We start from the raw sequence: 14,723 nt of genomic DNA, 5'->3' as shown, positions 1-14,723 counted from the left end.
CGGGTTGCCAGTCCATCATAGGGCTAATATAGACTCTGAAATCTACCTGAACTGTATATCTTTGGAAAACTGCTGCCCCCAATGCAGAGAATGAAATTTAACACCTGCCACCTGCCAAATACAGGGTAAATGTTGGCTGTGGCAGGTACAGATTTCAGGTCACTTGCCACCATGGCAGATATTAATAATAATATTAAATAATATTTTTTAAAAGCAATTACTAAATTAAAAATAGTCTGGATTAAGGTTTCTACTGTCTGGTACCACTGATTCAGCGTTTACAATTCTAAAGCGTTCTACATAGAATTCACAAGTGGTAGACAAAAAAATTGAGTGGCCGGTAGAAATGTTCAGTGACCTGCTACAGTGGCACGTGAGGAAACATCTTTAGTTCAGAGCCTGCCCCCTAGGGAAACATAGAAATTCCACACATGGTTCCTACAAAGCCACTAACCCCTAACCCTAAGGTGCTGAGTGAACTGCTACATCTTACAAACTGCACCTGCCAATTACTAAGCAATTGTCACTCAAAATTTTCATTTAATGTTTATTGCTAATACAACCTATAACAAATAACTAAGTCATTCCATTATATACGTTAGCACTGCATGACTTCTAATTAAGTGGTTACAAAAACATATTGACAGTAAAAGACATTAAAAGCTGAATGTATTTAAACACGTACAATGATAACCACAGAAAATTAAAAAAATATATTGAACAGACTGTTACAAATATGTAAAAGATAAGCCTCTGATGTTCCAAATCAATGTTCATTTCTCATGTCTCACTATTTTGGGAAAGTAAGCCCGTGCCAGGGCTTCATGAAAACAGCACGTCACCTTTATTTACACCAACAACAACAGCAGTAATGTTCAACCTGTATACCATATTTAGTTTTTTGCACAATACAAACTACACGATTAATAGTAGAAAAAAGATGAACACGCTATTTAGTCTAGGCATCAGGATAATGTTAAGCAGAGGAAACAATTTACCTTCATCTTTCCACTAATGTAGAGCAGTTTAAATTAGCTTGTGATGAAAAGCATAGTGCTTTGTGTCTGTAAAAGTATAACCAGCTATAAAAACTCACTCACGATTTGTGTTTATATGTATACACCAGCACTGCTCCCACTGTGAGAATCTGGTTGAATTCTTGATGTTTTATATCCTATAAAAACAGGAGTGTGTGGAACCGGATGAAAACTGGACTGGTAGGACGCAGTAGGATTGCCGATATAAGCCGGTGAATATGGCGTTGTGTTTTGGCTTATGTAAAAGGAGTTGCCTGGTGTATACAGGCTTCCAACGTGGTTAGAACTCCGCATGGAGGAATGGTGAGCCATGCTACCTTGATGAAACAATGATGCATTTTCAGGCAGACCCGGGTTATAGACAACAGGAGGGTTGATTAATGCTCCATCATTTGTCATTACTTGCTGGATGTTTTGCAGTGGCGTCGCAAGTTGTTGTCCAACATAGCCATTGTTCTGCAGAGAAGGATGGTATGCAGTAGATGGAAGGCTGGAAACACTCGACATGGGATGATACCTCATTAGATTTGGGTTGCTGGGTGCTGGCTTGTAACTGAGCAAGTTGGCTTGGCGGTACACATCGAATGAGTCTTTGTCTGAGGGTATACGGCGGCAGATGAACAACATGGCTGAGGCGAAAAGGAAGGCGCCGGTCACCCAACCGATATAGAGAGCCTCTCCCAGCTCCCTCCTCTGGGCATCAATTAGCAAAGGATTGTAAAAATCTCTAATGATGACATGACCTGTCCACGACACAGGGATAAAGACACAGATACAGGCCACGAACTGCATACCACCTGCAACCATCAGGATTATGGTCTTAGCCCGATCATTATCCTGAATACAGGATGTGCAACGCATTCCTGCCAGAGCCACAAGGAGCCCCAGCCCCGACAGGGCCAGAGAACAGCACATCAGCCCCCTGGCCGCCTGTAAATCCGGAGGCAGGAACAGCAGGGAGTCGTACACCTTACACTGCATCCTGATGTTGGCCTGTCTGAAGCAGTTCATCCACAAGCCTTCCCAGCGGGTTTCCATCACAATTATGTTTTCCCCAATGAAAGCTGTCACCTTCCACATGGGCATCCCTGTAGTAGCCGCCGCCCCGATCAGCCCAATCAGGCCAACACACACTGCAGCAATCTCTGAAACACCTTGAACCATTGTGCAGTCTACAAGAGTTCAGTTGTGTCCAAATTCAAAATTAGCTCTCGTTGACAGTAAATTCTGATGCTTTAGTATAACATCTCAGAGTCTGAGTCAGAGACGTGTCCAAGGCAGGGAGGATCTTCTGATCTGATGCAGTTTGTATGGTGTAAGAGGTGGTTTGTTGTGGGGAAAATGCTTAGCTGTCACCTGGTTGGCTCAGGGCAATGGGGGTAAAATGGACCTCTGCTTATTTTGTGTTTATGGTTCCTCTGGCTATAGGGGTATATCTGTGCCATCAGCTTCTCCAGCAGTAAACACCAACAACAAGGTATACCAGAAACAGCTCACAACTTGAGAAAGTTGACATGTTTTTATTCTCTATAATTATATGTGATAAAATACTCATAAGTAAACAAATATACAGTGTAGCACATAAGCTCCTGCAGTACTTCTGTTGTCCACAGGGGAGCAGAAATGACTTTCAAGAGGGAGCTCCCATCACACAGTCCAAACACGGTTATTGATTGTTGAGTACCAGGAATATAGTTTTGTATATTAAAAGTTAAAATATTTCAGATTCGTATAACTCTAGGGCTGTTGAGAAGACATAACATAGACAAACATGCCGCTCATTTTGATGTAACCTTAAACAACAATGGAGAAAGACAACATTGTCATTACATCATCACCAAATATTTTCGGCATGACACATCAATGACATGACTACTTTTACTGTCATTACATCCAGTGTATTAGGAATTGAGATTCTACAGTTGCCACTTGCTTTAAACTCACTGAAAATGAAATGAGCTGACCTAGTAGTTCGAGAGCTAATATACTTTACTGAACAGAGAAATGTTTTTTAATTGCTCTAACATACAGTATGGACCTGGGATCAACGTAGAAATGAACTAGACAGCTATAAGTCTAAAGCTCTCTGTATTCAAAGTGACTTGCAAATTCTTATCACATGATCATGCTGTCAGGTTGTCTCTCTGGCTTCTTCACAAACACTAAGGTTGCTGTCCACACCTTTAACAAGCAGTGTTAAACCTGCATCACATGTTTGCTCAGCTATTTGTTCAGTTCCATCAGTTTCCAAGAGCTCCAGGGCATCATACCAAACTTAAAACAAAGACTCACAATTGTTTTCTGATTAAATAGACACACACAAAATGTTGATGAGTTTTAGAAACAAATGTCTGTGTAATTCTCACACAATCAGTCACCAATATAGCATTTACCTTGTCCTCAGAGTAGTACCTGTAACTGCCTGACCTTGTGTCGAATACTTGTTAAAACTGCTAAAAAAAAACTGAGCAGAAAAATGTGAGGACTGTGTGTATTAGGGTAATTGTTGCCGGTGAGATGTTATTTGTACCACACAGATGTGTGTTTTGTTGATGGGATGGGGGATGTAAATTTGAATACACAGCACAGACGCAGCTAATGTTGAAAGAAAATGGGTTGAAATATCTGTTAAGAATAAAGTATCTGTATAAAAACATAGTTCAGTCGTATGTGCAAACAACAGCAAAAGCATTTTAACAGTAAACACAAATACACTCGTGTCACATTACTCATTGGTTAAAGGTTGCATGAATTGTTCTATACAGCATACACATACAAAATTGGTAACCTTATATACAAAAAATAAGGTTGTCCGTATAAAATTTGATTATACAACACACATAAAAGTAATGGAAATCATGTATTGGTTTACACAATCATGGTTATAACTATGATTTTGTATTATAATCTGTAACTAGTGCTCTTCAACACAAGTACTCCTCAAATAATGTATAAAAAAAGATTGATTTAAAAGACATCCATATGGATCAGATCCATTTGCATTTACAGTACATGTATTCTTGAAATGTAAAATAATATTAAAAAGAAATTCCCTTGCATATATTGACCATAACTGTGATCTTCATTACCTCAGTTAGTTTAAATGCTCAGAGATAAGCCACCCCGCTGTGTACAGAGGGGTATCTGGACTGGTAGCTGTAGATGGTTGATGGGTGTCTTGATAGCACTGGCTGAAACTGGGGTTGTTGTTGGGGAAGCATCACCAGCTGTTGAGGCTGTAGAGGCTGTAGAGGCTGTGGAGGATAGGCCATGTAGTCGGATGTCCTTGAGTACACATACCTCTCTGAAGCTTTGTCCTCGGACTGCAGATTGCAACAAATAAACATGCATCCTCCAGCGAACAAGAGAGCGCCGGCCACCCAGCCGATGTAGAGAGCCTCTCCGAGCTCCCTTCGCTGGGCGTCGATCAGCAAGGGGTTGTAGAAGTCCCTGATGATGACGTGCCCTGTCCAGGACACGGGGATAAGGACACAGATGCAAGCCATTATGATCATGCTTCCTGCAATTATGAGGACCAGCCGCTTAGCTCGATCGTTGTTTTCGATACATGACGTGCATTGCAGCCCCAGCAAAGAGATCAGCAGACCGAGGCCACCCAAAGCCAGAGAGCAGCACATGAGCCCCCTAGCTGCCTGTAGATCAGGGGGCAGGGCCAGGAGAGAGTCGTACACCTTACACTGCATTCTGATGTCGGCCTGCCGAAAGCAATTCATCCACAGACCCTCGTAGCGGGTTTCAAACACAATAATGTTCTCCCCAATGAAGGCTGTGACTCGCCACATTGGCATCCCAGTGCTTGCTGACGCCATAATCAACCCGAACAGGGTCAATAGCAAACCCACTATCTCCAGTGCTGAGTTGGCCATCCTGTCCTCCTCCTATTCCTCCAAACTCATGCATACAATAATGTGCGGACACACTATAGTACTTCTGAAGTTAGAGTGAATTTGCATCCTAGCAGAGGAGGAGCAGGTTGATGTTCACCTGTACTGCCTCCTCCCTGTGGACAGGACATCAGAATGGGAGGGGTGGGAATTGCGACCGGTTGCTATGAAACAGAATCCCCCAGGCCTTTTCTTCTTTGTACACCTACTCCAAGAGCTGCTGTAAGCTGCCACTTTGTTTGTTCTGAAGTCTCAATTCACATTCTAAGATCACACTTTACAAGGAAGCGTTAAAAAAAAAATAGGGTGTTCATTAACAAGGCAAGGCCATTTTTAAATTTGTTACTAGCTGCGTGCATTTAAAAAAGACTTTATGTTAATGTATTACCAGTTACATCTACAGATATCAAAGACATCTAACAGCTCCTAGGCCTAAAGGTATAATATGTTATAGTTAGCGGTTGCTGTTTGTAAACACAGGGCATTCACTTCAAATTGCCCCCCCTCCTCCTCAGCCCAATGAGCGAGGGAGGGAGAGAGAGAGAGTGAGAGAGAGAGAGAGAGAAAAAGTATGTAGTGATCGAGGGCCATTAGTGACAACAAAGCAGTGAATCAGAGAAATAAAATGTTATTTTTAGGACAAAATCTCCTATTTTCTTTCCATGTCACCGAGGACACTAGTTATCAAAAACTCCTTTTTAAAAACGTTATCCTTTCTCCGTCCAATCTAGCTCAGTCAAAAAAACTACTCATCCTAATTTTGGAGGCTGATCCATCCTGATGAATAGATAGGCTCAGAGAATGTGTGTAAGAGAAAAATGCCCCGATTCTACTTTGTCCTCAGTTTTTATATTTAAAGCTTGGATGTCCGTGCGCAGCTCCTCAGCAAAGGGTGTGGGGCTCCGTAGTGCCCTAACCCCCCCTCTCCTCTTAATTCAATAATTCATTACAACATCATTTCATTTCTCAATTCATCCTCTGGATCTGTCTATGCCTTTAGACACTTCTCCTTCTGGCCAGCAGACATCCTCTGGGTGCCTTAGCTCAGTAAGTTTCACTTCCCCCGAGTTCAACTGTCTAACTGTCAACTGTTACCACACACACACTTGTTAATTCTGTGGATTTGTAAAACACCATAAAAAATCATTTGTTACATATAAAGACTATATACCCCCTGTTTTAATTTCCATGTATATTTCCTTACTCAATCAGGAACAAATCTTAACACTTTCTTGCTAACATTAATCATTGTTATCGATTAGTGGTTACATACTGTGTCACAAGGGTCCATTTTTGTTGTTTACTGGCGTTGGAATGGCCTTCCTCTAGCGGCTTGCCGAGGGTAAGGCCAAGACCGGACCTGCCCCCGGGTGCGTCCTCTGTTGTTCTCCCATCTGTCTCTACGCCGCCCGTTGCCCTCCCCTCGGCCCCGAGGCTGCTCGTTCCAGGGCCGAGGAGGGAGCACATATAGGGGTCGAGGGACCTCAAAATTACTTGACACAGTGTACTGACTTGACTATGACTTGCCCAAAACTGCATGTGATTATCATAAAGTAGGCATGTCTGTAAAGGGGAGACTCGTGGGTACCCATAGAACCCATTTACATTCACATATCTTGAGGTCAGAGGTCAAGGAACCTCTTTGAGAATGGCCATGACAGTTTTTCCTTCACAAAATAGTGTAAGTTTGAATATATAATTTCTATAGCGACATAGGCCTATATTAATTTATTTTTTTCTCTATAATTTCACTTCAAACCGTAATGTTCATTTTGCACTCAAGTTCTTGAAATTAGAAAATACTCAGTACTTTTCATTTGTCAAGTATTTAATTCACACAGGAGCATACAGAAATAGACTTTACCATGTGGTTATTTCATTGAGACTATTTATTTATTGAATTACCAGAACACATGCTATATCGTCACATACAGTATATCGTTATTGAGATATGAAATGACCAATATTGTGATAGAAGATTTTGGCCATATCGCCCAGCACTAATCTGACAGAGCTAAAAGGGATCTTGTGCTTCAGTATCAGATGCCGAGGGGCGTGCGTGACAAAGCGGCGGTATTTGACCACCTGAGCGGACTGCACACCATGTGCGCTGTTATTGGCTGAGGGTTAAACCTCCACGTGGGGCACAAAGCCACAGAGCAGGGTTTCTGTAGATACAGACACCACCACACACTTCTAGTGGGGCATAGGTGATGAGTGAGAGGGACTTTTTTTAGGAAATTCTTACATATTATACCTTTAACATAGTCTTTTTCTTATTTGAACTGTAAATCATTCACCATTTTGGAGTCCCTTATGTTACAACGCAGTACTAAAAATTACAACTGTAATGGCAGCATAGACACAAAATTTTAGCGAAAAAAGCATTTAGAAAATCTCATACATCATTGTTTGCACTGTCTGTGTGTGTCATGGGATGGGGGTACTACTTGGGTACCCATGTGTCACTGTCAGTGTTGGATTTCTTGTCTGGGTCTCCTGTGTCGGTCTGTGCTCAGTAAAAAGCTGGCAACTCTGGCTGGGTTGAAATGTAATCTCTTGGCAGGTTTGCATTGTGGGTGGACCTGTGTGAACAGTCTGGTTTTACCAGTTTAGGCACATTTCCACCGACAACAATGGAGACAACATGACACCTTTCCATTTACACACTCATGAGCTAAACAGGTGCAGTTTCAATAGGACGTTTTGAATCCTAGTCAAACTCGAGAGCTTTTGGCAGGAAGTGAGAGACTGGCCATCATGTAAGCAATAGTTCACCCTCACACTTTCGCGTCTCTTAATTAGGCAACAGAAAAAATAACAATACTCTTTTTTTTGTCAACTTTATCCCTTTTATTGGAAACCACAATTGACCTTATATTTCGGCCAGCACTTAAAAAAGTATGTACATTTACAACAAAAACTCAAGCAGTGAACACAAATCATCTGGAGGTATATTATCTGAGAAAGGCCTAGTGCATAATTTTTTTTCAAAGAGAAAGCCAGCAAGGGCTGTTGTTAAGACAGTGATATCAACAACTATTGTATTATTACGGATTAAAAATACTTCTAAATGACTTATATAATTCAGTGTAAGCTAAGCATATGGAAACAAAGCATACAGTAATTCAGCACAGGTCATCATGATCAAAACATAATCAGTTCCATAATGACTTTAAATCCCTGCAATACACTTGGCCCTCTTTGAGAAAGTAATGAAATATTTGGCCATTTCCAGTGACAGCCTTTATCATAATAGTCAATTTAAACTGTGTCAAATCTTGGCAAGTAAAAACAAAAACAAAAAGACTCCAAAATTGTCTCTGTGTTTGATTCCCCTCACTAGTACTGACTTGGTGTGTATGCTACAGATCCTGGCGGGGGTAGTGAGTAGGGAGGCTGGTAGCTGTACGCTGGCTGGTACGTGTACGCTGGCTGGTATGTGTATGCAGGTTGGTAGATATTTCCGTTGGGGTTGTATACAATCCTCTCATCTGAATCCTGGGTGCGGGGAGCGTGACGACACAGCAGGATCACTCCGGCAGAGAAAAGCAAAGCTGAGGTCACCCAGCCGATGTAAAGAGCCTCCCCGAGCTCCCTGCGCTGGGCATCGATCAGCAAGGGGTTGTAGAAATCCCTGATGATGACATGGGCAGTCCAGGACACAGGGATTAGGATAGTGAGAGTGGCCAAGAGGAACAGACAACCTCCAGCCACAAGAACAACATGCTTGGTGCGAGCCCGATGGTCCACCACTTTGGTACACTTCATCCCCACTGCTGAAACGATGAGGGCGAAGACGGTCAGGGCCACAGAGCTGCACGCCAGACCCCTAGCAGCCTGGAGGTCCGGGGGCAGAAACAGTAGGGAGTCATACACCTTGCACTGCATTCTGATGTTGGCTTGTCTGTAGCAGTTCATCCACAAACCCTCCCAGCGGGTCTCCATGACAATGATGTTCTCCTCAATGAAGGCTGTTACCTTCCACATCGGCAGCCCTGTCACGGCTGACACTCCGATTAGTCCAATGAAACCAATGACAAGGGCCACTACTTCACAACAGATGGCATCCCGACGGTCCTTCTTCTCTAGTCTCTTTTTTTCCTCAATTATAGAGTCTTCATAATCTGCATATGTCTTGGCCTGCTTCTCATCGTAGTAAGAGCCTATGTAAGATTGAGGTGGCTTGCTGTAGCCACTGTAAGCAGTGTAAGAGGCCATTGTGGCTATCACACAGAGAGCCAAAGATAGCACTTTGGTTGTACTCTCCCAGCTCAAGAAACAAATCTGAGAGGAAGAGCAAGTCAAGACACTTATACACCCACAAAAAAATGCTAATGATGCAATGCAACCTTACTGGTTGAGCTGCTTTACAGACAGATACATGGGAACACAACAAAGAGTGCTGCTTGTTTTGAATGCAAATAGAATTGCCTCTACTAACAATCAACCAAGATTACTTAATCAAAAACTAATTAGATCACTTTATCAGGTCACAGTTGATCAAAGCATGTTTCCTCTCTTAAAGTGTAGCCATTAGATATACAACACAGTTTCAATAGTACACAGAACAATGTTTTTTTTAACTAAAGAACTAATTTATACACCAAACGGGATAGCTGATGTACTATAAACATGAATATACATAAAATCTCTTTGCTATTAATAGTAGTAACTTGGAGCTAAAATGGATTAATTAAATGCGTGACCTTTCTTACCTCTGAAACAAATTGATATGAAATTAAAAACAGTTTTATATGAAACAAGAAAACTACATAGTCTTTTATGTAGGTAAATGTACTGTATGTAGGTGGCGGCTGCAATCTGTTGTCTCTCTCAAACCGAAAGCTGATAGGATGATCACGGATGGATGTCTACCTGTCTGCTCCTTTATTTGTAAACTGAGCTGATAAAAAGGTGTTGAGCACAGAAACTTGAGTAGGATTGGTTTCAGTGTAACACAGTGTTGTCTGTTTGCCAGCAGTTCTCACCTCGTCACTGCCACACTGAAGTCTCCCTGCCCTCTTAAACATATAAACAGTGTGATAATAGATAATCTGTGCATGCGCTGAATGAGTTTTTACTACTCGGCTGCATTTAGTTTTTAGTGAAACAGTAGAACTGAGGTGTGAGCAGTTGTTGGTTAAACGTTTGTATTTCATGTTTTTGTGGGAAGCATGGTAGAAATATACAAATGATGCACTATAAAAAAACGCCATGGCACAAGCATATGTAGAATGAAAACTTTATTGAGCTATCTGTTGACAAGGTTGGTGTGACTATTTGGCCTTGAGTTGTTACCAAATCAAAAGGATTAAGAACAATTGAGCAGTTGAAAGTGACAGTTGACAGTTGAGAAATGCAGTCATATAAAAGCCCAATAAAAACTGCATGACAGTGTAGAATTGCAAAAACCAATTGTATCATTAAACATACTGATTACATTAATAGGCATATCCAGGTACAAATAGTTTTATATGTACAAATATCACTCATATATTTTAGTACTGTGATGGATTTGGCAATATAATACAAACAATGGACATGAGAGCAACTTATATAGTGCAATAAAAACAAGTACATTAGTCATTTAAATAGCAAAAACAAATATGTTTATACAGAATTTGCACACCCATGACATCTTGTGACCTTCCTCAGGCATCATCTTTCAAATGTTAGAGACATGACAAGTAGAAGTTGCATATTTCAGGAAGTACAGTTCAGTTCTTTAAACATATTCTTGATGCTTATGAAAGCTGGATGGAGTCCTCTCCAGGTACACGCTCTCCTCTCTCTCTACATCCCTCGCCGCCATAAGATACGCATCAGTGTAAGGGTCTTCCTCCTTTGATCTGCGTCTGCTGAAGCTGATCAGAAGGATGACCCCGGTGATCAGCAGAATACCAGAAGTGGCCCAGCCAAGGAAGAGGGCCTCCCCCAGCTCCCGTTTCTGAGAATCCACCACCGTTGGGTTGTAGAAGTTCCTGATGACAGTATGGCCCATCCAGCTGACAGGGATGAGCGTGGTCAAAGAGGACAGCAGATACAAACTACCCCCTAAGGCCAGGGTGATGTTCTTGCTCTTTCTGTTGTCGTTGCAACAGTTGCTCTTCTGGGTCCCACATCCTGTGACGGACAAGGAGATGACAACCAGGACTATGGACACGCACATGAGCCCCCTGGCTGCCTGCAGCTCTGGCGGGAGAATTAGCAATGAGTCATACACCTTGCACTGCATCTTGATGTCAATCTGTCTGAAGCAGGTCATCCACAAGCCCTCCCAGAGTTCCTCCATGACAATGAGATTGGCACCAATGAAGGCAGAGACACTCCACATGGGGAGGGCAGTGACCGTTATGGTCCCAAACAGCCCGATAAAGCCCAGGACCAGAGCTAAGACCTCCAACTTCGCTCTCATGGTTCACAGGGAAGTGCACTCTCGTCTTTCGTCTGTCATCTACTGAAAAGACTGCTCAATAAATCTGTTTTTGTAGAGCTGTAAATCTGTGATAATATCACCGTGCCTGCAATGTCATCCTACTGGTTTTCACTGACTTGACCTTTGTTCCTACCGGTGTTTTAGGTGCAAGGTATTATGTGTTTGTTTATCTTTCATTTTCTCTGAAAACCAAACCGGTGTTACACATTTGTCATCATTGCCCGTCATGCATGACATGCGCTGATGAAAAGAGTATGACTATGTTGCCATGTGGAAACCTTGCAAGTTTAGTTTTGGTGACTTTAATGTTTACATGATCTTCTGCAGGTCATACATATTTGGGGTTGTAAAACCTCTTCAAATTCAGTTGGATAAAATCAAAAAGCTCAAAACTGTATGTCTTTACTTATTTCATGAAAAGAAGTGGCATTTGGAGATAGCAAGTTTTCACCTGCCTTTACTGCAGTATATTGCCGTACTGTACCCTATCTACCCCTAGGGTTGTGATGTGGCGAGTAATTCAGCTGTTTACATTGTGGTTAAAGGACACCTATTTTGTGTCAACGCATGAGAATAAGCCTTGTTCCTGTTTCCCAACGTCAACAAACATTGGCACTCCAGAAAAGCAGAAATTTTGTCTAATTTGCTTCCCAAATCCTGGCTACTCTCTCTTGACCACTTCTTCTTTCTATCGTGCATGTGCTATGGGGATCAATTAAAGCGTCACGATGGTACGAGATCAGTGTGTGTTGCATTGAAGACAGCATTAATTTGAAATGTAATCTTTTTCTAGAGGGGAGTTTGCGATAGATCTGTAAACTTCAACATGGCTTCAGTGCGAGGCTCGTTTACTCTCTTTATTAAGGATGGAGAGTTGACACTGTTCCTAAGTATAAAAACAACAACAACTGGCCATACTCATTAGAATGAGATGAGTAAATATCATCAGTCAGTTAAACATCTTATAGAGGGTTTTTCCTTTCAACTGACTTGTCTGTTGTAACTTTGAAGCAATTAGGGTATAGAAACTTATTAAGCTACCATGAAAATAACCATTTTAACTTACTCTAACTAAGACTAAAAATTCTTTAAACATGACCAGGTAGATGGTCTGATTGCAGATAGATTTCACAATTCTTAAGGAAGAGACACTCCTTTATTCAAACTTCAGTTGGCCTAGAAAAGGTAACACCCTGTTGTTTCAACCTGTTTGTGAGAAGTAGTCCGAGACCGAACAGGAAATAGAGATAGAGAGAGAGCGATGAAGCAGGTCACAAAACAGGAACAGAAACTGGAAAGCCTGTTGAGCAGGTTGGCTGAGTGATACTATCGTCGTCACATCCTCAGCTGCTTTGGCTGTAAACAGATACACTCGTGCTGAGAAACTTGTAGCTGTGAACTCAAATATATCAAATATGTGCTTTGAAGTAGTTTCTGTAGTTATGTAACCTCTAAGCTCCTGACCCTCACCTACAAAGCCCTCCACCAACTTGCTCCCCCTTACCTCTCTGACCTCCTCTCCCCCTACCAACCCCCACGGTCCCTCAGATCCACCTCAGCTGGTCTACTTTCCACACCGAAGTCCAACCTCCGCAGCTTTGGGAACAAATCATTCTCCAGGGCAGCTCCCAGGCTTTGGAACTCCCTCCCAAAACTCATCAGAGACTCCGATTCCCTCACCCTATTCCAGTCCCGCCTCAAGACCCATCTTTTCTCCTCTGTCTACTCCTAGCCTCCCCTCCCCTTACCCATTTGTCCGTGTGTATGTACGAGAGTGCGCCTGTGTGTGTCGTTTGTCTCACACCGTTTCTCCCTATAGTGTTAAGCATCTTTGAGTCCTTGAAAAGCACTATATAAGTTGAATTTATTATTATTATTATTATTAAGCTGCCAGTATTGGAGCTTCTGATTTTGATGTGAGATGGATTTGATTACAAATATGATGCAAATGGTAGTAACTGAATACACAGAAAGGTGTAAGTTGTTGGTGGTGCAGTGGCACAGGAAGTAGCCTAATGTACATCTACAACAGACAATGTGTGCCACCTGCTGTATGTAAATGTGACTGCACATTCCTGGGCCACAATAAGATAGAGATAACAATTTGCAAAAAATAAGTTAATTGCATTTCCTTACTATCACTTGTAATCCAGTGTTCATTTTTAGATTTCAGAAATTATTTGTTCAGACAGAAAGAGAGTCCTATAAATCAAGATTTTGGCGTTTTTTCTCGGGTAAGATAAGAGTCTGTTCCTTCAAAGCAAGGCTATTGGCAAACCAACCCGGTCCCATCTCAGCACTTTGTCTTTAAGCACTGCTGCAGATAATGTTGCTACAGATCCACAGCACAATGAAGTCTGAAGTGATCTTTCCCCTTTATCTGAAGAAGCACCACCGCTTTTGTGGTGGGGGTGGTGATTGACAAGAGTGAGGGGGCTGGTGAAGGGGAATGAGCCTGGGTGACAGGATGTCCACAGAGCTCAGAGACACAGAAAGTGGAGATAGGGCTGTGGGAGCCTGTAGCTCATAGCGTATAGGGCATGTGCAGCAATGTCTACCCCATGTTTAGCTTTAAATTGCTGATGATTTATAATGCTGCCTAAACGGGTCTTCTAATTAGCAGAGTACAAGGCATGAGATATTTGTTGTTATTATTTCCTTGGTCCTTTTCATACATAGCTGTCATTGTAACAATGAAAGTGTTCGAGAGCTTTTGTTGATGTTATTCAACATTGGGGCTGAGCCCTGGTCGTACCACCTGCGGGAACATGGTATCTCCCTTCCTCATCAACTTCTCAATTGTACCATTCAAAAACAGAGGGAGTGGACAATATAAAAGAAGCACTTTACAAGATAATAGTCCAGTAAATACAAATTGGGTTTTGTTGAAATTGTCAGGGATCTTGATTTAAGTTGTTTTTTTGTGTAGTTGTGGAGCAAATATCCATGTTACTATAAGTGTCTTTCAGTCGGTGCTGGTGAGGGTCTATTTGTGAACACTGTTCATCTTTACTAATGCAGTTTTTCTGTGATTGGCATGATTTTTGACACTATTTTGATATTGATATTTGCTAAACAAAAAAAAGAGCCATGGTAAAGGAGCAGACCCCCACCAACACTCACCAAAAGACACTTACAAATACAATGTCATAAAAAAGTCATAATATAGTATGTCATAAAAAAGAACTTGTCATGACATACTATATTATGAATTATTTATGACATACTTTGCAATAAAAATGTTATTAAAAAGTCACAGTATAGTATGTCATATTTTTTTTTAGAATATGTTGAAAAAAATTAAATTAAAAACATCATAAAAAATCATAGTATACTATGTCA

At 41.6% G+C, this 14,723-nt stretch overlaps 4 protein-coding genes and 1 long non-coding RNA gene across 5 annotated transcripts in view; 1 reads left to right on the top strand and 4 right to left on the bottom strand.

Annotated features, from left to right (window-relative positions):
- The window catches only part of LOC141770631 (uncharacterized), a 41,177-nt gene that overhangs the window by 18,301 nt on the left and 8,153 nt on the right, over positions 1 to 14,723 (top strand). The gene's annotated exons all lie outside the window — the stretch shown is intronic.
- On the bottom strand, positions 551 to 2,404 carry LOC141770623 (claudin-8-like). Its single transcript, XM_074640339.1, has one exon. It carries the CDS (start codon positions 2,199 to 2,201, stop codon positions 1,110 to 1,112), a length of 1,092 nt encoding a protein of 363 aa, XP_074496440.1. The 5' UTR covers positions 2,202 to 2,404; the 3' UTR covers positions 551 to 1,109.
- On the bottom strand, positions 2,542 to 5,756 carry cldn8.1 (claudin 8.1). Its single transcript, XM_074640341.1, has one exon. It carries the CDS (start codon positions 4,922 to 4,924, stop codon positions 4,145 to 4,147), a length of 780 nt encoding a protein of 259 aa, XP_074496442.1. The 5' UTR covers positions 4,925 to 5,756; the 3' UTR covers positions 2,542 to 4,144.
- Positions 7,772 to 9,219, bottom strand: cldn8.2 (claudin 8.2). Its single transcript, XM_074640358.1, has one exon. The coding sequence runs from the start codon at positions 9,161 to 9,163 to the stop codon at positions 8,285 to 8,287; it is 879 nt and encodes a 292-aa protein (XP_074496459.1). The 5' UTR covers positions 9,164 to 9,219; the 3' UTR covers positions 7,772 to 8,284.
- LOC141770622 (claudin-17-like) lies at positions 10,172 to 11,415 on the bottom strand. The gene has a single exon (XM_074640338.1). The coding sequence runs from the start codon at positions 11,358 to 11,360 to the stop codon at positions 10,671 to 10,673; it is 690 nt and encodes a 229-aa protein (XP_074496439.1). The 5' UTR covers positions 11,361 to 11,415; the 3' UTR covers positions 10,172 to 10,670.

The sequence above is a fragment of the Sebastes fasciatus genome, chromosome 7, assembly GCF_043250625.1.
Source record: "Sebastes fasciatus isolate fSebFas1 chromosome 7, fSebFas1.pri, whole genome shotgun sequence".
NCBI lineage: Eukaryota > Metazoa > Chordata > Actinopteri > Perciformes > Sebastidae > Sebastes > Sebastes fasciatus.
The sequence above is the reverse complement of the archived record's forward strand: the minus strand, read 5'-3'. Positions and strand labels throughout refer to the sequence as shown.